Source organism: Festucalex cinctus, chromosome 10 (assembly GCF_051991245.1).
Source record: "Festucalex cinctus isolate MCC-2025b chromosome 10, RoL_Fcin_1.0, whole genome shotgun sequence".
Lineage (NCBI taxonomy): Eukaryota > Metazoa > Chordata > Actinopteri > Syngnathiformes > Syngnathidae > Festucalex > Festucalex cinctus.
In genome coordinates, this window is record NC_135420.1 from 23308314 (window position 1) to 23331798 (window position 23485).

A 23485-nucleotide genomic window follows, 5' to 3' on the forward strand; every position below is an offset into this window, starting at 1 on the left:
CCACATTATAAATCATTTATTGCAATATATATTGTAAATCATCTGAATGTACAACGATACTAGTAGTAAACCATCATATTTGGGTGATTAGCTGTTAGGAATATGACGCAGACAGCGTACCGTCGGCTTGGGTGGCAAAAAAAAAATCCAACAAACAATTGAAAGTGCAACATTTGATTGCTGATGACATCACAGTTGACAGAGAATAGGCAGTGGTACAGCTTGGTGGGAAGGTGGGGGGGGGTGGGGGGGGACATCACACAACAACAGTGAACACGTTGACTTTATTTGGTGCTTGTTTGGTAGTGGCTGGAATGATGACTCGTCAAATACTGTATACAGTATTCACAGGTGAAAATCCACAAGTAATTGAGTCATCTCAAAGAAGGTTTCAACTTTACTGTAATTTGGCCACAAGATGGCAGCAAATGTCTACTTTGGTCTTAAAATGAAGCTCCTCAACTCACTTGTTCACCATATTTCAATTACTGCATGATGTCCGGGAAGCTTAACATGTGCTAGCATTAAAAACAGGATTTCCCATTTATTATCTCTTTATAAAAACAACTCTGGTGCTATTTACAGTATTCAAAAGCTCCTTATTTTTCTTTGTTACACAAGCCCCAAATCCATTCACGCTAACTAACTACTCGATATTCACAAATAATACATGTGTACATAACGGCGACGTAAAAAAAAATAAACGCGTATTCAGCCCTCATGTGGTCACGTTATAATAATGCATGTGCACAGAGTTTTGTGCTTTAACTGATTGTGCCAGCATCAGGTGCTACAGTAATTAGATGTGGGGGAGGCGAGGAGGGGGTCCACCTGCCAAACTTGGACTGGACCAGATGACGTAGTGGTTAAAGGTGTCCTGAGGGCCGTTTGGTTTAAAGCTGCTCGTCCTTCCCTTCTCGGAATTAAAGGAATGCCCGATAAATAAAGCTCTTCTACTGAAAAAATGTCACTCGCTCCTCCAGCCCAACAGGGGGCAGCGTCCCGAGAGAGTTCAAGTCCGAGTGGTTCGTCCTCCGCGTGGGAGGGCGGGACGGCTGGAGTGTTGGGTTGATCAGCGGGTCCTTTGTAGGCCGTCCCGCCCCCCGACCCCTGCGCCCCTCCCTCAATGATGATGTCACAGGAAGCTGTCCTCCCCCAGGTCGCTACAGTCCAGACACATCTCGTCCAAAAGCGTAATGTCCTCCAGGGTTTCGCCCTCGCGCTTGGCGAACGTGGAGCTGCTGGAGCCCGTCTCGATGGCGCTCTCCTCGGATGTCTGCGAGCTGCAAGGAAACGTTGAAAAATGACATTATCTAATTAAACATTTGGCTGTTTAAATGTGCAATGTTTAATTCTCTTTTGTTTAAATGTCAGTTTTACAGTAATGTAAAACGTAATGTAATTTTGTTGGCAAAATTAGACTTACGACTTTAGTTCTGCAGAGATTTTTTTTTTTTCATCAGACTAGCCTAAGGTAACTAGCCTAACTCATTCATTTTCATTCATTTGTTCATTTATTTCAGGCAGTAGTCAACATCAACAATATATCAATTTTTCTCGACAAATTTTTCTAAACCTAGCCTCAAAAGGAGTAGGAGGAAGAAAAACTTAATAAGTCCCACCCCCAATGTCATTAATATCAAGCATTGAAAACAAATTTAGCTACTTTCCTGCAAACTTGCACTAACCAACAACGGTTTTCATGAATGCTGAAAAACTGTTTACAAACAATATGTTAATTAACTAACATGACATCAACAGCTATCAACTCTAGCATAAAGAACATGCTAACAAGTTTACCAAACTATCAGTTTCACTCCAAATCACGAAATCCAATGAAATCTTCATCCTTGGTGTAACTTTTAAACAACTCCCCCAATTCGGGAGGAGACGATGCTCTTCTACCGAACTTGAACTTATCAACACAGGCCTAGAGCGCCCTCTTGCGGTTTAGTGTGAAAATAACATGTGAAATGATATAATAATGTGTTAATTTCACACATAAGTCGCACCAGAGTATAAGTCGCACCCCCGGCCAAACTATGAAAGAAAAAGTGCGACTTATAATCCGAAAAATACGGTAGAAACAAAACAAGACCTCAAACGGCACATATCAATAATTCGAAGAACACAAGTATACCAGCAGTGGTGATAGATGGTATGTAAAAGAAAACTTCAACCCTACGAAGCCCTCGGTGAATCACCTGATTATTATAACTTTGGAGCAAAGTGTTACATACTTCCTCCGTGGTACAGCGGATAGAGCACTGAAGCCCGAACCATGAGTTCGCTGGTACGATCCCAGCCAGGTCCCTACATGTTTTTTATTTTAAATCAATAAATGAATAAATAAATAAAACTTCAACCCGATAACCTTAACCCAGTCCCCAGTGGCCAAATCATCGAATCACCCATTGCGGTACCTGTGCCTGTTCCTCTTTCCGTATTCGTCGTCGGACATGGGGTCGAGGTCAGGAAGGGGGATGATGTAGCCGCTGTCGGAGCTGAGCCGCTGCTCATCGAAGCCGCTCTCCCGGTCCTTCATTTTGCCCTGGTTCTTGTAGGCGATGCCGATGTAGGCGTCGTCGCTCTCCATGCAGACTCTCGTCACGGCCGGGTGGTCGCTCTTCAGGAAGTCGCGGTTGACCCTCTCGTAGTGCTGCACGGGAGAAATGCAGTTGATCAACGACGAGTACCGTATTTTCCGCACTATAAGGCGCACCGCATTATACATATTTTAAAACTTTTTCCATATAAAGTCGCTAAAGTAGAGGCTGGGGTTATGTTATGCATCCATTAGATGGTGCTGCGCTAAAGGGAATGTCAACAAAACAGTCAGATAGGTCAGTCAAACTTTATTAATAGATTACAAACCAGCTTTCTGACAACTCCATTCACTCCCAAAATGAATCAACAGCTGTTTTATTATTTTCTCTGAGGTAAAGTATTAGTATTAGCTAGCGATCCAAGATGGCGGGATCTTCTGCGCATGCACGTCACCGATCGTGCAGGGTCACCGATCGTGCAGGGTCACCGATAGCGTCTTGACAGTGAGACCTGTTGCGGCTCATTATTGATCCATATATAAGGCGCACTGGATTATAAGGCGCATGGTCAGCTTTTCAAAAAATTGAAGGCTTTTAGGTGCGCCTTATCGTGCGGAAAATACTGTAAATTGTATTGTGACGGTTGGCAACGTGCGATCACAGCTAGATGGTGCCATGTACGCGGTAAATCGCGCTTGGGTCAACGCATTGAGATGGGTAAAATATGAGTTTGCCCCACGACGGCCCCCACCCTTCTCAGCTGTTAAGTCTGAGGTGGCCGTTTTGATGTAGCTTGTGCGGTGTGGACTTTAACGGGGTAATTAAGGGCTTGGTTGCTTGTGGTGAGGACGTGGGGTCGGGTGGTGGGGCGGACACCCAAGTGAGGCCCACCGGCTGGCGCTATTTCGATGTAATCACATGCGGTAGAGGAAATGGAAGAGACTATTACTCTGGAAAAGTGCTACTTTTGGAGAAGATTTACAGGGAATTTACACAAAGAAGGGACCAAATATTGCAATGTATCATTTTCTGTTCTGATATACAAGCGTCAAATATTGTTATGATGGATGTCAGCTGTCCAAGCATGCACACTTTGTGACATATTGTATTACAGTGTTCCATCGTTTTCCGCTGCGGTGAGGTTAAAAAAAAATACCCGCAAAAAATGAAATTTGTGAAGTAGTTAGCTTTATGTTTTACATTTATTATAAATGTTTTAAGGCTCTAAAACCGCTCACCACACAGTTTATACACTTTTCTCATCGAAGCATTTACATTTTCTTACATTTCTCTCGTTTAAACATTCTCAATGTCAAACCTTCATAAATTTTATATAAAAAAGTACATTACTGTAAAAAAGGGTTGCAAAATTGCACGAAAAAAATCCACTGCCGCGGAAAAGTGAACCGTGTTATAGAGAGCGAACACTGTAAAACTGATCAACATTTTGTCGTCTTTTTAGGAAAGTGCAGCATCAGCTCTATCCTTTTTAAGAACGTGTAACAAATAGTTTGTCTTTTAGTAGTATTTCTTCTTTTTAGGAAAGTATATGTCATTTTTTTCTTCTTTTTAGAAAAGTGCAGCATCAATAGTTTGTCCTAATTTTAGGAAAGTGCAATATCAATAATCTGTCTTATTTTTAACTCATTTGCTCCCAAAACGTATAAACACGTTCTAGTTTAATTATCGCCATGATCCCAAAAACGTATTTCTACATTTTTTTGTTTTTTTTTTGTTTTTGTTTTGTTTTGTTGTTGTTGTTTTTTTTTATGCTGGAGCATATGATGCAGCCTCTGACCTGAAGAGGTCACTTAAAGCAGTGGTAGTTATTCCAAAAAACGTCCATGTCGCAACAATCTCTTTTCCCGTGTTTTCAACAGGTTTGTGAATAATGATGAAACGTAGCTATTTTCTAATGCTAATTGCTGCAAAATGGAAACAGATACAAATGTACTTTTTTTTCGTGATGAAAGAAGAGGTTCTAATCTTTATTTTGGTAGGTTCCATGTTTTTATAGCAATAGAACACAATATTCTGTGGGCCTTGAAAAATCAGTCAAAATCCAGTAAAACAGTTCATCTTTTTTTTTTTTTTTTTTTTTTTTTTTTTTTTTTTTTTTTTAGGAAAGCGCTAAATAGTTTGTATTTGGAATGTGCAGAATCAGTAGTTTGTCCTAATTTTAGCAAAGTAAAATATCAACAGTTTGTCATCTTTTTTTTTTAGAAAGTACATCAATAGTTTGTTTTCTTGTTAGTAAAGTGCAACATCAATTTGTCTTCATTTTCGTAAATTAACAATGCAGACAAGTATAATAGTAACAGTTTGAACAGTCTGAATGCAAATGCTATGAAAAAAAAAATAATTCTGCGTGAGGACCTATGTTTGGATTTTTACCATCTCGATTGTTCCTGACCAAAAAAAATCCGAATGCATGTGCAGGTACACCAGTATGAGAAACACTACTTCATGCAGGGATTGTGTAACATCTTTACATGAACAATAAATTCAGTGTTTACGAGGTTGTTGTCGTCTGAAAAGTACCCTTAGACTCAGTGCTTAGCAACAAACCTTGAAAACAAAGTCATGCACGATTAAAGCCTCCGGGAAAAGATGGCATGAGGAGAATGCGCAGGTCGAAGCGAAGGGTCAAAAATAAAAGGAGCTCCATCAGAAAGCAGATAGAACAACAAGCGTCAGCTGGGGCCCGAAAGGTTGCGAGGGGGCCACTCACTCTTTTGTAGCTGGAAGGCAGCAGAGACGATACGGTGTCACTCAGACCCAAAAAGGAAGGCCTCTTCTCCGGCTCGCTGTTCCAGCATTTCATCATCAGCTCGTAACTGTAAACAAAAACAAAAACAGGCCAGGTGAGCTTGTTCATCGCAGTGTTGACTCTCAAAGTTCAAAACGGCAAAGTGTCGAGTTATTTTTCCTCCGACATACGTACACGTCGTGAGGTGCGTGCTCCGGCTTGGACATCCTGTAGCCACTCTTGATCTTGTTGTAGAAGCTCGAGTCCACCACCATACCGGGATACGGGGTTCCGCCTTTGTCAAGCAGAAATATTTGGATTTTAGTCAAGTCAAAACAAGCATCATCTTGATTTTTGAATGTATTTTAAATCCAAGATGGGCAAAAACCGGTAATAATGGAAAACTGCATTCTTGTGTTCAACGACCCTCCCAGTTACCATTTTTAGACGTACGCTACATATTTTCATGGATTATTGATCTGTTAAAGCAGAGGTGTCCAAACTACGGCCCGGGGGCCATTTGCGGCCCGCCATCCATTTTTTAGTGGCCCGCGGCATATGCTAAAAATGGCATTTGACTCAGTTTAAATCAAATAAAAACAAAAATGTTTGGAGATGGTCAAAGTAAGAAGGGAAGGTGTCGAAAAACACAGGTGCTATTAAAGTTTATTTTAGTTAACTAAAACTAACGAAAAAAAACAAAAATTCAAAACTACAATTTCATAAACGAAATAAGATAAAAACAAAGATGCTTTTTAAAAAAAAGAAAACTAACTGAAACTACATTTTATGTTTACAAAACTAACTAAAAATAAAACTAACTATAATTATAGCAAAAATGTCCTTCGTTTTAGTGGTAATTAATTTAATGCATGAGCCTTTGGGGATGATTTTAAATGTGATTTTTAGTAGATTTATTTAGATATAAACCAGAATAATAACTTATAATACGGTGCACAAGTAATACACATAAAAAACAACAACAACAACCCTAAATACTAAAACTAATACTGAAACTAACTAAACTAAAACTAAGCATGTATTAAAGAACTAAAACTAATTTAAAAAAAAACTAACAGAACCACCCTGAAAACTAATTAAAACTAACTAAATTTAACAAAGCAAAACTCGAAATAAAATAAAAACTAAAATGAAAAATTCCAAAACTATAATAACCCTATTGCCATATTACAAATAAATTGGTTTATATACTGTGCCATTTTTATAAATATGTAAAAGGAGAAATGAATTTTTTGTACAATCTTTAGGACTAAACACAATTTTTCTTCATAACATTATGAGGCCCTTGCGTCCTTCTGATTTTCTGTATGTGGCCCTAAAATGAAAAAGTTTGGACACCCCTGTGTTAAAGCAACAGTGATGGTGATTTTAATGGCTATTTAATCAACTATAACTAGTATAGTGTGAATCAACAGTTAAATCGGTGCATGCTTCTCTTTGAGACTAACCAGTTACCGTTTTTAAATTCTATTAATGGATTACTGATTCATATCAGGGCAAAATTTCCATCTTTGCCTCAAGCAAAAATACACACGATCAGATGATCTGATTCTGGTCGGGGCTCGAGCAGCCTTTCCATTTTTAGTGATTCTAGCTTCATACTTTTTTTTTTTTTTCTTTTTTTTTTTTGATCATATCAAGGCAAAGATTGGATCAATTTCAATGGCTAGTTAACCCAAGACGGATTAAATTGATGTCATGAAAGGTGAAATTGGGACAAGGTTTTACCTTCAGAACTCTACTCAATTACCGTATTTTCCTCCCTCTAAGGCGCACCTAAAAGCCTTCAATTTTTTCAAAAACTGACCATGCGCCTTATAATCCAGTGCGCCTTATATATGGATCAATATTGAGCCACAACAGGTCTCGCTGTCAAGACCCTATCGGTGACCCTGCACGATCGGTGACGTGCATGCGCAGAAGATCCCGCCATCTTGGATCGCGAGCTAATACTAATACTTTACCTCAGAGAAAATAATAAAACAGCTGTTTATTCATTTTGGGAGTGAATGGAGTTGTCAGAAAGCTGGTTTGTAATCTATTAATAAAGTTTGACTGACCTATCTGACTGTTTTGTTGACATCCCCTTTAGCGCAGCACCATCTAATGGATGCATAACGTAACCCCAGCCTCTACTGTAGCGCCTTATATATGTAAAAAGTTTTAAAATATGTCATTCATTGAAGGTGCGCCTTATAGTGCGGAAAATACGGTACTACTTTTCGATGTACATACTCTTATGGATTATTGATCCATATCAAAGCAGAACACATTCTATCTTTGTGCGAAGCAAAGCTATACAAGAAGATTCAGTCCTCTGGTTTGAAGTCATTCTAGCTTCATACAGTAGCTAGGGTTATAATTAGGGTTACAATTCTTCCTCAAACCCTTTGGAATGTAAATGTCAGCAAGCTAGCTATGGTCAAGGTATTTATTTTGACGAGGTAGCAGGAATAACACATGGTCATCTCGGTTTTGCTAGCATATTGTAGCGTTAGCATCTACAGCTAGCTCACCTAAGGAGAATATCTCCCAGAGGAGGATCCCGTACGACCAGACATCGCTCAGCGTGGTGTACATGTTATCAAAAATGCTCTCCGGTGCCATCCACTTGACAGGCAGGAAAGTCTGCACGGGAAAAACACGTCTTAGGGGGGAAAATCTTAAGAGGAAGCCAGCCAAAAAAAAATAAAAAATCTTGCAGACTTACGCTGCCTTTGGACACGTAGTTGTTGTCGTGCATGATGTCTCGAGCCAGCCCAAAGTCGCAGATCTTCACAATCTTGCCCTGAGAGAGGAGAACGTTCCTGGCGGCGAGGTCGCGGTGCACGCACTGTGAAAAAAGAGCAACCAAATTAGCGGTCGTTTCCTCGTTCCTTTGCTTCCCAGAACTTCTATTTCTGCATTAAAACCCAACTCATATTTAATGATAATACATATTGCTTCACACAGCATGATTCTTGTATAAACATGCCAGTGGGATGGATGGATGTGACCACTTATTTTATTTAGGGATAATAACCATGAGGCTAGCCTGGTAATTCTAGAGCGGCTGTGTTGCTGCTATATTCAGACTCGCTCGGGACTTCGCTCTTGAGCAAGCTTATGACTTCTTATCAGACGACGATCACATGAACGGCTTGGCTTGGCAGTCATCACACAAGAATCGGAACAGTAAAAGGGAGGACCAAACCAAGATTAAATACATATCTGTCTATAATTATCTCGGTGAAATATGCTTGTTCTTTGTCTGCTAAAGCATTTAAATCATCAAAACAGTCTAAGAATGACGACAAACTTCGATACCATTATCGGGTGAAAACTGTTTTATTCTGGGCACTGGATTGTTTCATTTTATTTATTTAAATTGATTTCATTGTGTGTGCTATACAAAATATCTATTTTAACAATAAACAGAAAAAAAGAATTAAAAAAATGCCAAATTGGGATATGTAGGTCTTTTTTTTTTTTTTTAAGTATCTGTCAATTTTTATATACATTTCATGTATCAAAAGTACGACTGTTTTTTAGGGCCATATATATATATATATATATATATATATTTCATTTTATATATATATTTCATTTTATTTTTAGAGGGCGGGGGCAATATTCCGAGAAAAAAACTCACAAATTTGACGACTAAGGTTTTTTTTTTTTTTTTTTTCTCGCAAATTTACCACTTTGGAAACTTGCAAATTTGCCACTTTTTAAAGTGGCAAATTTGCAAGTTTTTTTTTTCTCGAAATATTGCCCCCGCCCTCTAAAAAACATATATATATATATATATATATTTATATGTGGCCCTAATATGCCGTTGTACAAAAGTACTAGTGATATCAGCACTTGTAGTGAAAAAAGTGGTATTGAATGTCTTTAGTACGTAGTATACAAAATTTGTTTTGAGATATTAGTGTTATTGAGGCATGAACATTGCAGTCTAATTTACCTGTTGCATTGACAGATTTAGCTTAAAATAAATATTTTCTTCAATTTGTTAACTTTTTTTCCCCCCTGTTTTTTAAGCATATTTTTTGAGTGTACCAGACTCACATTTTTAGAAGCCAGGAACTCCATGCCCTTAGCCACCTGGTAGGTGAAGCTTAGCAGGTCGGTCGTGCTGAGACCTTCGTCCATGTCGTCCGACAGCAGGTTGTCCCCTTCCATTTCTGCTCGAGACAGCAACACAAAAAAAAAGTGCTTGTAAATATAGCGCTGGCTGCGCCAACCTGACTTTGGCTAATGGCAGGGAGAAACTGGGCAATAATACGCAAGTGCTGCAATTATCCTCTCTCCTCCGCGTAATTACAGGGCTGTACCCATCCTAAATTCCAACAAGGGTGTACCCCTGGACCGACAAGCCAAGCAAACGTGGACCGACAACTGAGGACAGAGGGCAAAAAGGAGCTGCACAAAAATATGCACTCACCGCTCGAGTCCTTCTGGGAGGGCGGATGGTCGTAGTCCGAGCGCTGGACGTCGGAATATTTGGAGGTGTTGGGCATCTCCAGCATGGGCACGTATTGCTGAGTGGTGTCCGCCTGCTTCATGTCCATGTAGTCGCCTTTGCTCTCAAAGGACAGGATCACATAGCTGTGGGGAAAGACGAGGGACCAAAGTGTCATGGCCAATTTTACCAGCCTGCGTTGACCATAATCTATTGCCGCATTCCAGAAAATGGGTTGGGAATTTCCGACGCCGGAAATTCAACGCAAATCTTTGTACCCAGACATCGCAGACAACTGTATTTATCTGTATTTACTGGTTATAGTCCATCCATTCATCCACTTTCTATGCCGCTTATCCCAGAGTTACAGAGAGCTGGAGTTTAGCTCAGCTACTTCCACACTTAATTTGGTGATTTATAATATTGATAGGCATGCCTTGTATTGTGTTAGCGCTAGCATCTGCGCTAAGCATTCAGAATTGATTACTTTTCCACACACTGAAATGATCAGAAAACGTCCAAGAGTATGTCCAAGCTAGCATTGGTGCTAACATTGCTGAGTTCCATTGAGTCACTTAATACTTTACTTTAACTAGCTTCTTTGCTATTGTGTAATTTACACCCCCACACACACACTTCTGTATCATATTCACGCATCTCTCTCGTGTGCAAACTATTCCTTGATGTCGGCATGCGTCTGCGTATAGTGGAGAGCGCGGTCGAGGCTAACGCGCGCCACATTTAGAAAGCCCTGCGGTCACTGCAAGGAGCGGTCACTGTGAGTCATCTGTCAACACGGATGACCCTCGGACAGGACAGACGGTTGCCGATTGACCGTGTTACGATTGACAGCTCTACTGTAGCTCCGTCGCAATGAAGTTAGCGTGAAAGCGGAGACCGCTTCAGGTCTGCGATTTGATTTGGCGAAGACGCCAGACGATCTCCTCAATCCACGGGGGAGAATGAAGATAGAGTTACTGATCGCTGCTTTGGGGGAATGTGTGTAAGGAAATGGAACAAATCAATGTTAGGTGGTTTTGCGAGCGTCTGACTCACTTCTGATAAATAAATTACAGCCGTGCGCTACCTTCTGCTGCTCTCGTCTGCTGGGTTGATTCCAAAGATGTCCAAGTCTTTCTTCTGTTTCTCCGGGCTCAGGCTCAGGAAGTTCTCTCTATTCTTGTGCAGATAGTTGACCAGATCACCGTAGAAGCAGTATTCAGTGATAATATAGATCGGGCCTGGGAAGGAAACGGCAGATAAAAAGTCGGCCTGTGGACTAATCTTATCAGTGGGTTGTTAAAAGCAGGCATGGTCAAGATGGCAAGCTTCAAATTTCACATGTTAAGATTCCGCTCAAACGAATGTTCTGGAAGAAAATGGTAAATTTTAGGTCTCTACCTGACTTTGTGCAGGCTCCCAGGAGGTTAACAATGTTGAGATGAGGCCCGAGGTGAGTCATGATCTTCAGTTCTGACATCAGGGCTTGTTTCTCACTGGATCTGGCCGTGGCTATATACAAGAAGGCAACTTGGTTATTATCACTAACAACAACATCGACTTCGATTCTTCAATTGGAGCTAATCAGGTTTTTGTTTATTGATGAGATAAAATAACAAGGTTGACTCACGTTTTAGCATCTTCACTGCCACTTTCATGACAGGTTGAGAGCGACTGAGTCCATAGGCGGTGCCTTCTACAACCTTCCCGAAGGCTCCGGAACCCAGGATGCGACCTGGAGGCAAAGTCATAAGGTCAACTATCAAGCTAGAACATGCATGCAAACATAGTCTGGATGTGTCTGCTTTATCATCTGTGGTGCTGGTTCATTGAGCACAAAGCTCTCAGTGGACACACTTCCTACTTTTAGGCAATTGCATACTGCAATTCCAACTTTGTAGAAAGGTCATTTTATGTTCTGGCGCAAGTGAATGCAAAATTCTTGGATCATCTGGAGGAATGGACTCAAATTTCCACAGACACACTTGAAAATCTTGTACGTCTTCCCAGAGGGTTGTCTGACTACATATTTCCTTACAGAGTCACGTCCAAGTAGGTGTACTGGCAAAGTGCTCTACAAATAGTGTCGAGTCGCTTATTCCGGCTTTATGGCTCACCCAGCACCAGCCTGTCACGCGGGAACTCCCATCTGGAATCGTAAGGCAGCTGCATGGGATCCACATAGATGTACTCGTGGCCATCCGGGCTCACGGACTCGATCACCCTCCAGCGGATCTCGTAGCGCGGTTTCTGAAAACACATCGCCGCTTGTTAGACAATCGCCGGTGATGGAATTTGATGGGGAGAGCTGCAAACTGTTAGACGATGGCGTGAATACGTGAGAATGAATGGATGAATGTCGTACCTGTTTCCAGATAACGACCAAGACAATGAGTGAGATGATGACAATGACCAGCAGTACCAGCACGGCGGCAGCTACAGTCAGCTCCCGATGAGGGCCTGTTTGGGAGGACAGTAAAATGTGTTTGCTGATGACATGTATGATTACTTTGATGAGAAGTTACAGGAAATGTCCGGCAGGCTTTAAGGGCACTTAAAAGCTGTTGAACGAAGGGTGACCAGACGTCCCGGGATAAATGCGACAGTCCTGATTTTCAGGATGTTTGAGGATTTTAACACTTGTACGCAGGTCTAATCCCGGTGCAAATTGTGTTTGGGCAATGTGTGTGTCAATACGATACCAGATTGACTCACAATTACATTTGCCATAAGTAGTTCCTGGTAATAATTTATTGTAGATTTCACTATCAGTGAAATAGTAGTGTTCCGGTCTTTAATTTTGAAAATCTGGTCAACCTAGTTTAAGGCCAAAAGGTATTCTGGGAGCAAGGAGGTGGGCGGGAGAAGTTTACTAAGGGTGATGATGGGTTGTAAAGCTCTGGAACGACCACATAGTTAAACGACTGCATTAGCTGTCAAAACAAGACCTTGCTTGTTGACGGCTGCTTAGACACTGCGTTGCAGCAAAACAGGAAGGGACTTGACAACATCAGAAGTTCAAGGGTGTGGGAATGTTGTTTATCCGTACCGCTGGACACGAGCTTCACTTCCCGGCTGACGGCGGCCATTTCGTTGCGAGCCAAGCAGCGCACCGCTAATGTGTTCTCCAGATGGCCAAACAGGACCTGGCTCTCCAGGTTGTTGTCCTCGTCCACATGCGACTCCACCTCGACGTCCGTGGAGTTGGCCAGGAGCGGCAGCCAGTACGATGAGTCGTTGGCACAGCTGAACGAGAGACGATGTGCTGAAACATTCCGAAAATCTCTCAGGTTGAATTCCAAAGCGACAGGGGCTTACTGTTTAATGTTTTTACAGATGAACCATTCCACTTCCGGAGTGGGCTGCCCACCGGCGATGCACACCACAGATTGGCCCGAGGCTGACCCGTGGTGGATGTCCATCAGGTCCACAATGATTGCAGGGACTGGAAGAGTCACAAGTATGTAAGATAAGGTCGCTAAAAGCCTGCTAGTGCAGGAAGGTGATAACATTAAAATCACACTGAGAGGGGTTTGGGCATTCCTTTCGCTGACCTTTGACTTTGAGGTTAAAGCTGACACTGTGAGTTTGGTTTCCATTTTCCACCCTCATGGTGTAGTTCCCACTGTCTTCCTCTTTTGCACGGATCAGCGTGAGGACGCCTGAGTACCTACATGGAAAAACACGACCATAAATTGAGGTTCACTCTTAAGCCCACAGTGCCGGAAAGTCACTTAGAACTTCAGCCGTGCTAATCGGTGGCGCCGGAGTGAGAATCTCACCTGGTCTCGCTGACCTGACGCAGACTGGCGGAGATCTCGGCGGTGACGTCGCTCAGCGGGAGGCCGTCTTTAAGCCAGGTGACGCGAGCGCCGGGGAACGAGTCAATCTCGGCTCTGAAGTCACGGACCTCGTCCAGCTCCGCCGATTCCTGGCTGCTGAATTCCGGCCGCAGGAACAGAAACTCGCGCTCTGTTCAAGAGCAGAGGCCAGCAGTTTATGGGATGTTTTTACGAGTGTTTAACAATACCTTGTGTATATAACAACACGGAGTGTTTTTATACCATAAACTGTGATGGCGAGTTGTTTGGTCTGGCTCTCATTACTCATGATGTCAGTGATGGAGCAGGCGTAGATGCCGCTGTCTTTGGCGGAGGCTTGTGGGATGGTGAGAGTGTAAAGAATCTCCTGATCCCGCTTATTTTCCTGCACCGTCTTCATGGCACGGTTAGCCTGCCGAGTACAAAGTACTCACTTCAGATCTGCCTTGACATATGATGCCATGACCGCAACTTTTTTTTTTTTTGCACCGCTCACCATTTTGCCGGGGTATTTCCAGTGGTCCTCCAGGATTTCAGACCCGCGAGCCAAGCAAGTGACTGTTATGGGGTCTCCGACCAGTAGAGCGGTCCGTTTGGCGGCCAGTTCGACGTGCAGAGCACCACCACCTGACATGCGATAATTAAGACGGTCAAGGGCGGAAGTTGAAGGGTTGATTTGCTCGTCGAGCCTTGCGAATACACACCGGTCCAGCCATGGACGATGTACTGTTCGCTGTAGTGGACTTCTCCGTTTATGACGGCCTTACAGACGTAGGTTCCAGCGGTAAACACCCCTAAGGCGCCTCGCTTGCTGTCATAGACGATCGGGACCGGCTGCTGGGTGTCCATGTTAATCAGGGTCACATTAGCTCTGGGATCGGACACCCGGCATTGAATCTCCATTTCCTCGTGGCCAGACAGGACGTGATTCCCGAAGGGTACCGGTGACGGCACAAAAGGAACATCAGGATCTGAGCAAAAAAAACAAAGAATTGCTCAGCCCGGGTAAGGAATGGGATGACCCGAATGCTAACGAGGCGCCGTCTGAAGCAGACCTGGCACGTAGACGTAGATGCTGCTTTCCTCCGCCTCGTCTGTGTTGTTGTGGCTGTAGAAGCAAGTGTAGAAGCCGGTGTGCATGGCCGTGGCTTGCTCCACCGTGAGGGTGGTGACGAACAGACCGCTGCCGTCCTCCTGAGTCTGCTCGGGCGCATCGAGCGGCATGTCCCAGGCCAGCCTCGCTTCGCCCCGGCAGGTCAACGAGAAGGGAGCGTGGAGGTCCACCACCATCTGCTCTCTCTGTGGCAGCAGCACCGGGCCCGAAGACGGCAAGGAGGTCAAGGCAGGGGAAGCTGAAGAGAAAAAAAAAAAAAAAAAACAGGAATCAAAAATCTTCCTGGACTGTCCTCAGGCATCACATTTGCACTCTTGCCTCGTCTTTTTGTTGTTTTTGTTGTTATTGCTGCAACTCTCAGTTGATGGTCTTGCTTAACTCATTCACTGCCTTTGACAAGTATACTTGTCAATTGTATTTTTTAGAGCGATGCTAAATGGGGGCGAATCTGAGCATGCTCCACTGTAAATATCAAACTTGGAAACAACTTTACTGATGCCCAACCACCGGTAGATGACATCATTGCCCCATTTTATAGGAAATAAACACAGTTTCAGAGTCCATGGGAGAAATGGCTGTATTTTGGCAAACCTACATTTTTCTGCTGTCAATTATAAAAGAACGGGACGGGACAAAAAGTAGGGAGTCTATTCTGTTATTTGGTAGATTCGGTTTATATATAATTATTGAATGTAATATCACGTGAGTATTGGAAATGTAAAAATTTTCAATAATGACTGGCAGTGAATGAGTTAAAGGTCTTACCTTTGACTTTGAGTGTGAAGGAGAACTGAGCCGTGCGAGAGCCACTCACAGCCGTGATTGTATACGTCCCGCTGTCTCTTTCCAGAGGCTGCCGAAATATCAGAAGGCTCTGGTACCTGCCACAAGAACGAACGCATGCCTTTGTCAGCAAGATCGAGAAATATTTTCTGGATGCACAACAGCACGCGAGTGAATGCTCGTCTTTCGGTATTCATCTAATTAAGTTGAGGTCTTTATATTTACGGTGGATACAGGTGGTCGCTATTTTAGCTCAGCATGAAGCTTAAAAACAGATGTGCCGTTACAAAGAAAAAAAAAATTGGCTCAGACCAAACATAACAACGAATCAGCCAGAGCTCTTACAGCTCAGGTGGTTTATTTGATCTGTATGAAAAAAAAGAAACATAAAATCAACAATGTAGTTCTGCAGGTGGTTAAGTGCTTGGCTGGAGCCAAAGCAGCCCAAAAGCCTCCGGGATCATGGCACGACCATCCAAGAACATTTGGCACAGAACTCCTCAGTGCTTGTTTGGAGATACTGTACATTATGACATGTTTATGAGAGGCCTTTTTCGCTAGTAATTTGCCAGACTGGCTAGCTAACCTGTTCCAGATTTGAGACCAACACAAAACAGTCTTTTCTTACTTGTTGCCTTGGAGGTGGCTTGTTTTGGTGAGAATGTAGTAACTGTCTTTTATGTCTTTGCCATCTCGCTGCCAGCTCACTTTGGGCGAGGGGGATGCATCGATGAAGATGGTGAACTCGGTTTCCTCCAGAAGGCTGACAAACTCGGTCGCTAGGATCCCGCTGTGGTCCAGAGTCACGAAGGAACTTTCTTCTGAACAGAATAGGGGGGAAAAGCGGTTAAAAAGGGAGAATTCTGAGGTGGCTGGGCAGGAAATGTGATGGAGGAGAGGGTCTGTCACACATCTGCTGAAGCAATCGCATAAACGGCGAATCAGATGTTGAAAGCAGAGGTAAGACTTCCACGCACCACGATGGGGCAAAGGGTCTTACTTACCGAAGACGGTGACAGCCACGGTGCTCACCCGGACCTTTCCGCTGGGTTGGTGGGTGACAGAGCACTCGTAGGTGCCGCCATCCTGAACGCTGGCTCGTTGTATAACCAGAGTGTAGACGACCCTGTCGGGGAAATTCTCTTTCTTCTGAACCGCATTGACAGCCTGCAAGAACGAGAAGAAGGAACGTTAAGAATATTTCAGAGGACTGAAGCTTACAGTAGCGCTTAATGGTTAAAACATCGGGGGCAAGAGATGAATCACATCCGAGTGCAGAACCTGAAGTCAAGAGAGTCCAAGTCATTGGAAAAAATCTCAGGGGAACCCCTGAGCTCATGATCCTACAATGTGCTGTTGAGATTAAACCGGGTCTGCACAGGGATAACAACCAAGCCCTCGCTGTCGTGTGCAAGACAACATCTGCCCTACAAGTCTGAAGGCTGGTAGGGGGTCAAAGGATTTGCAACGCTTTGAACTTCCTCCTTCTCCCGGGCCATTTGCTCCGCACTTGGACTTTCCCGCGACTGTTACGCGCGAACAGTTAGGGCTGACGTCTTGATCGTAAACACACGAGAACTGTTTTTCCTAAGGCGTTTGCTTTGAGGCCGCTAAAAGGACGGCCAAAACCAACGCTTGGCTAATTTGAGACTCGGAGCTCCTGCGGGGGACAACAACACGGAGGCGTGACCGGCGGTTTGAAGGGAAATAGAGCACAAGATGGACAGGGTGGGCGAATCTTGAAGGTTTTTCGAGCTTAGAGGATGAAAAACGCAACACGGCTTGCCTGTGTTTTGGGGTGGAGCCACTGCTGCTGAAAGGAGGAGCCTGCTGGGGCCACGCAGGTGATGTTGACGGGCTGCCCCGCCCGCAACGCTTCCGTGCTCACTTTTACGTCCACGTCGAAGTCCTCCGCCTCCGCCTCGACTAGAAGAGTCAGAGGACAGGCAGTGTTAGAGCATCATCTGACCACTTGATCACATAATTTGTCATCCAGCGTTGACACATGCACATCCATGCACTGACTGAGTGAAAACAGGCCTGTTAGGTCATTTCCCCTCTTGCGATAGTGACCTAATATAATGGCTCTTGTGCAGTGAGATCAGCTGGCGATGCTCTCATCGTAAATACACTGGGTGAGTTGGGTGCATTATTTAGCGGGTTCGCATTTAATTCTAGACCCTGTCCTTGATGTACACTGATGATGTCACTGTGAAAAACCATCAACATTTAAAACTACCATTTATCCTAACTTAAATCATGTCTCACTTTAACAAAATATATTTTTGCCAACCAGTTTTGATCCATGTTATACACTTGGTAGCAATTTACGGTACATATGTAATGTGCAATTGGATTTATTTGGATCTTTTTTAGGGATGGTCAATGATATTACTATATTTCCTAAATTGTATGAGGAAATTTAATGATTAATTTACTAAAATAATGGAATTATTTTTTTTTTCATTTGAAATGCCGTATTGTATTAACACAATGTTCAGTTAACTTCAAGTAGTGCTCTCCATTTTGTCTCAGTACTTGACGGACAATGATCCCACACAGTCAACAGAGTGAATTAATCGATTACAACACCCGTAAACGACGTTATAGACTCCCCGTACCATCATCTTTGACAGTGTAGATAGCGCTGGTGAACACCCGGCCGTCAACGGTGGTCTCACACCGGTACTGTCCCGGGGAGAGGCTGCCGAAGAAGCCCAGCTTGTTGTCATAGAAGGCGAACATCTTCTCCCCGCCGGGGACGCTTCGCAGGGTGACGTGGGAGTGGGGATTGGACACGCGACAGGAGATGGGCACCCCCATGGCATCCATGGGGACAACCAGATTGTTGGGGGTCTCTGGGACAAAGGGAACCTGGGGATCTGGGGGGTTCAAAAGAGGGACCTTTTAACATCTTGTTTCATTAGGTTAGAATGAGATTTAATACAAGAGCTTCTGTCTTTTGATGAATTAACTGCGGTGCAGCTCTGCCACCACTAACTACAACCACACAGGCCAACCAATTGTATTTAGATAAGCATGTGACTGAATTTTGTAAACATTCTATTTTATTTAAAAAAATAAAAATAAATAAAAATAAATTAACAAACAAAAACAATAGTGAATGTGTATTTAGAAAAAATATCAAATGCTCTCTGTCGCTAAATAAATAAATACATAAATAAATAAATAACTGACCTGGAACAAAAACGTAAATCTCGGCTTCGTGCTCCACTTCCGGGTCACCTGCCGCCGGGTTTGACGCCAAATCCTCGTCCACACACACGTAGTAGCCGGTGTTCGCCACGGTGGCGTTGTAGATGAACAGCGTGGACGTCATGTAGCCCGGCAACACGAACGTATTCCGGGGGAGCGGCTCGGCCCAGACCACGGTGCCGGTACCGGTGCAGCTGACGTTGAACACGGAGTCGGGCCTCAGGATGAATTCCGTCACGTCCGAGATGATTGTGGGTGGCGACGGCCCGCACTTGACTGTGACATTCACATTGTCGCTTTAGTTCGAACTAACGAAACGCTCCAATGTTTGAACTATGAAAGCTAACGCTAGCACACCTGTGACGGCCAACGCCATGATGGACCCAAAGAACACGAGGAATGTTCTCGAACCATCCATGTTGATGGACGTTCTGGCCTGTAAAGAAAAGGAAAATGATGCCCCATCCCCATGAAAGATTAAATACTTTGTATATAAGTTCAATAAAAACACTAAAAAACACTGTACAGCAAAGTTAAAATAAATAAGTAAAATGACTGAATTAAAATATCAGTAAATATGAAAACAATTCTAGACTATTGCACTACATTTTAAATTCGCTGTACTTAAATGTACTGCTCTGAATTTAAAAAAAAAAACAATGCAGTTTGAACATTTAATTCAGTAATTCTTTTGGGTGCCACTAGAGGGAGCCAGTGTACCTCAAGTGGAAGTGGTACACAATACCACACTTGAGTATTATTGCTAGAAAATAACCCTGCAATGATCCCCAGATGAAAAATAGGAACAAAAAGATTATTTTACAGTGGTCCCTCGCTATAGCGCGGTTCACTTTTCACGGCCGTATTGCGGATTGTTTTTAGTGCAATTTTGCATGCATTTTTTCCCCGGTAATTTTATAAAATTTATGAAGGTTTGAACATTGATAATATTTAAATAAGAGAGAGATGTGAGAAAATGTAAATGACTATTAGAAAAGTGTATAAAATGTGTGATGAGGGGTTTTAGAGCCTTAAAACATTTAGAATCAATATAAAACATAAAATTAACTACTTTGCGGATTTCACTTATTGCGGGTATTTTTTGGAACATAACCCTCGCGGAAAAAGAGGGAGCACTCTTTTAAAGATATGCAATTTTGACGTTTGCAGTCATGAGATTCACAGGTTTTTGTATTAATTCATTCATTGTTGATTTTCGTGACATGGAAATATTGCAGAAATATTACCAAAGTGACTATTTTGTATTTTAACCTCATTTGTGAAGGGTGCAACAGCACACACTATAATTGTTAAATGATTCTTTTGTTGAGCGGACATCTATGGTCCTACAAATTTGTTGTGCTCTGCTAATTGGTTGAGCAAAGTAGTTAAAGGATCAAATACAATTTTCAATACTTATTACAATTGTCTGGTGACTTTTTACTTTTGCTCTCTACATACTATCGACACCTTATTTCATCAAATAAACTTTTTGTTTTTTTCAACCTCTGGATGACAGCACAAGGTAAAAAAAAAAAAAAAAGAAGAGAAGAAAATGATACAACAAATAGGAAAGGCAAGATATTCCACATCCGCAGCCTTATTTTAGAGAATTTTTTGATGTCCCCGCCAAGAATTATTCGTGGTGAATTTGTTGTCTTGTGCCATGCTACAAACCAAGTTGTATTTTTTTTATTAACAGTATAAAAATAATATTTTTTAAAAGGTTCCCTAAAAAAGTAAAGACTGAAATGTACCTAAAGTAATTTTGCCTGAGTATTTTTTTTACGCAAGGATATGTATTTCTACTTAAGTGCAGAGTTTCGGTATTTTTACCACCTCTGCTTTTTGTTTTGTTTCTCCTTCCCACCCTTCCTTTTGCTTTCAACCAATTAGACATTCAGGTGGTTTAATTCATTCGGAAATTGTAGTTCACCAGATTGCCACTAGAGGGAGACACAGTCCACCTCTTGAAATAGCCCCGCTTTGCTTTTTTTTCCCCCTCTTCGTTCCCCTTTACCCCACTAAAAAGTTAATTGTTCCTGTTGTTTTTGTTTTTTACATGTCAAACTGCTGCTGGTTTATAATACCTAACTGTAAACAAGTCTTTCACACCTTAATTTTCTTTTTGTGTTTAATTTGACTTTTGGACGTGTGCGGTCAATTAAATGGGGGAAAAAAAGTTTTTTTTTTTTTTTCTTTTTTTTTCTGAAGTTTGCATGACTTCGTAGGGTGAAATCTTTTTCTGCAATATAGATTCAGGTTTAAACAAAGGGAATTTGATGTTTTCATCTCAGACGTGTTATATAGCTTTTGGTCACGGCACGAGTTTTATTAAATGCGCAAAAAAGGCTCCTTCGATGCTGCTTTCTTTCTTTGGCATTTCTACATAAGATTTTTTTTTTTTTTTTTTATAGCCGTTTTACACGACGAGGTGTGATTCAAAGCGTAATTATCTTTGCTGCGATCCCCCGTTTGCTCCATGGCTGCATTACTTGCGCTCATTTTCAGTGTAAAGTTCTACAACTGTATCAATTTTGCTTTAAATTTAGTACTTTTTTCCACCATACAAAAAAAAACAAAAAAACAAGCTTTGACCCAAAATACGTGCATGTAGTCCGATGCTCCACAGTCCAATCTTCTCTTAATGATGCTTTCCCCCGCTTTTTTTTTTGTTTGTTTTGTTTTTTTTGTTAATTAATTCCACACATTCCACAGGAAACAAAACAAGCTGTAGTGAAATTCCAAAGTTGGGGGAAAAACAAGAATCCTGCCGGTGCGGATGACTTCCAGGACTTTTGAGGTGATACCTCCAGCTGCGTGGAGCTTCTCTCCAGCCGGCCTCACCTCCAACGGTGAGGGGGGGCGGGGGGGGGGGGGGGTGCTGACCACTGACCAGATGGCGAATACACAATCTTCCACCCATTATAACACAAGTGGTTACGTGATATAAAAGTGCTATTTTAATGAATTAACCCCCCCCAAAAAAGAACATTTCCCACTCCTGTCTTCAATTTACCTTGAGTAATCCTCTCGTTACAATCCCTCAGAGTACATCCACAAGGTGGGGGAAAAAAAAGTTGACTCCAAAAAGGCGCTTGATAGTCCACAGAGTGCGTGTGTATCAATGTGAGTGTGTGTGTGTGTCCACGTCCACTGAGTGACTGAGCGAGGACGACCTGCGAGTGGGTCCAACTTACAGCCCTGCCTCCCTCCTTCCCTCCCTCCCCTCAGCAAAGTCATCATCTGGCTCAAGTAAGTCACTCTCAGGAAATGCCCACCCCCCTTCCTCCCAACTCCTCCCCACTCTGTAACCACCCCTCCCTTTTGCACCGTCCAGACTCTTGCAGAAGAGTTTCTTTTAATTCCATCAATGAGTCTCGTTTTATACGCAACAACACTAAAATCATGTTATTTTATTTCTGAATTATATATGCTACCTGGGAGCAGGGGCGTTCAAATGAGGGGGTGGGCACTCACCCCTTGGGCCCAATCAACTTTTTTTCTTTTTTTTTTTTTAAGGTAGGCAGTAAAAACTGCTTGAGAACAGACCAACTCTTTCCTCATGAAAACTTTTTCACAGAGGATAAAGAATATATGCCAGTCTATGGCATTTTTTTTGTTCTGTGTTAGCATTAAGCTAGCAGGCCTTTATAATTCTGCTAATTTGATTCAATGTAAACCTCTTTGTTTTATGTTTAAACTTAAATTTGGATGTGCAACAGACAGCGTAAAAGCAGGCTTTTGGAAATTATTTAGCCAAAATAATGTCACCATCTGCTCCTTGTGAATTTTGCTGCCAACATTTAGCCCCCACGACTCCAATTTTTGCTCGCAAGTGAAGACATAAAAATCCACCGAGCATCAGCTTGTATCTCAAACTTTGTAAGTCTGGTCAAGAGAAGGTGCTACTCCTTTAAAGGTGAAAAAAACAAAAACAAAACAACACTTGGAAAACTTAACGCAGATATCTATAAAAGGTATGTATAGGAATATTTAAAAATAATTTGAAGTCATTTGTTCACCTAGGGATTATTTATAATTTCTTTTTTTTTACACCAACATCCCTTTTTTGGGATCTTAATTTGGCATTAACGTATATATTTTTTAATGTATTAATGTTATATTGAACTAACTGAAAAATTAAGTGGTATTGAGCTACTTTTTTTCAATTTCTTATTTTTATGCACTTGCACATCAAGAGTTAAGAATTGATAGTGTATTTGCCAACATCTTCCTGGTCCCTCTCCATTAGGCGTACACATATTTTTATGACGCTGGGTCAGTCTCGTTTGTTGTTTTTGTCACGTGACAGTAAGTGAGCAAAGTAGACGCAACTATTTTCGGAGTGCCAAGCGACCTCCAGTATAAGTTGGCAGTCTTATTGCAAGGTGCAGTGGCGCGCTGAGCTTGTAGAGGGCGCTCCAACACCATCTTAATCTCCAGCCTTATGGCTGTGGCAAAGTGCAACCAAGTGGCACGCATGCGTCAGCTGTTTGCCGTATAGAGCCCGAAGCGGGCCGCGAGGTGAAGAAATAGGGGTCCTCGCACAGCCCCCCTCTGTCCCATATAGACTCACCACTTTCTCCCCCCCTCCTCCTCCTACACGCAGACGTTGGCTGGACGCAATGACTTCCACATGTTGGCTGCAAGAACACTGTCCTTGTTCTCCAAACAAAAGGATCCTGGAAGCTTTCCACCACAAAATGGCCGAGCATTGCACTTATGTGGGATTTTACACCAAGTGTTTTATTTATTTAAGTTTTTTTTTGTGTGTGTGTGTGTGTG

The 23485-nt window shown here is 42.4% G+C and overlaps 2 protein-coding genes across 8 annotated transcripts in view; one reads left to right on the forward strand and one right to left on the reverse strand.

Moving 5' to 3' along the window:
• Positions 1 to 23485, forward strand: part of LOC144026660 (uncharacterized) — a 144050-nt gene that overhangs the window by 65944 nt on the left and 54621 nt on the right. The window contains exon 5 of one of the 6 annotated variants that reach the window (XR_013285257.1): positions 1160 to 1305. The exons of the other annotated variants lie outside the window; for them this stretch is intronic. The gene's annotated coding sequence lies outside the window, so the exon portion shown is untranslated. Of the gene's footprint in view, positions 1 to 1159; positions 1306 to 23485 lie in introns of those variants that run through there. 6 annotated transcript variants of the gene reach the window in all.
• On the reverse strand, positions 2 to 21844 carry pdgfra (platelet-derived growth factor receptor, alpha polypeptide). Of its 2 annotated transcripts, none has more exons than XM_077533527.1 (29): positions 21717 to 21844; positions 19055 to 19133; positions 18680 to 18973; positions 18103 to 18363; positions 17268 to 17407; positions 16486 to 16648; positions 16110 to 16299; positions 15464 to 15579; positions 14640 to 14936; positions 14289 to 14555; positions 14081 to 14211; positions 13828 to 13996; positions 13546 to 13735; positions 13318 to 13433; positions 13082 to 13208; positions 12813 to 13009; positions 12129 to 12223; positions 11881 to 12013; positions 11394 to 11498; positions 11165 to 11275; positions 10851 to 11004; positions 9746 to 9909; positions 9370 to 9485; positions 8027 to 8149; positions 7833 to 7944; positions 5491 to 5590; positions 5278 to 5383; positions 2424 to 2659; positions 2 to 1283 (listed from the first exon to the last, which is right to left on the reverse strand). In XM_077533527.1, exons 2-29 carry the CDS (start codon positions 19113 to 19115, stop codon positions 1136 to 1138), a joined length of 4422 nt encoding a protein of 1473 aa, XP_077389653.1. In that variant the 5' UTR covers positions 19116 to 19133; positions 21717 to 21844; the 3' UTR covers positions 2 to 1135. The 2 variants fall into 2 exon arrangements, with proteins under 2 accessions (XP_077389653.1, XP_077389652.1); XM_077533526.1 differs by having other exon boundaries at positions 16110 to 16302.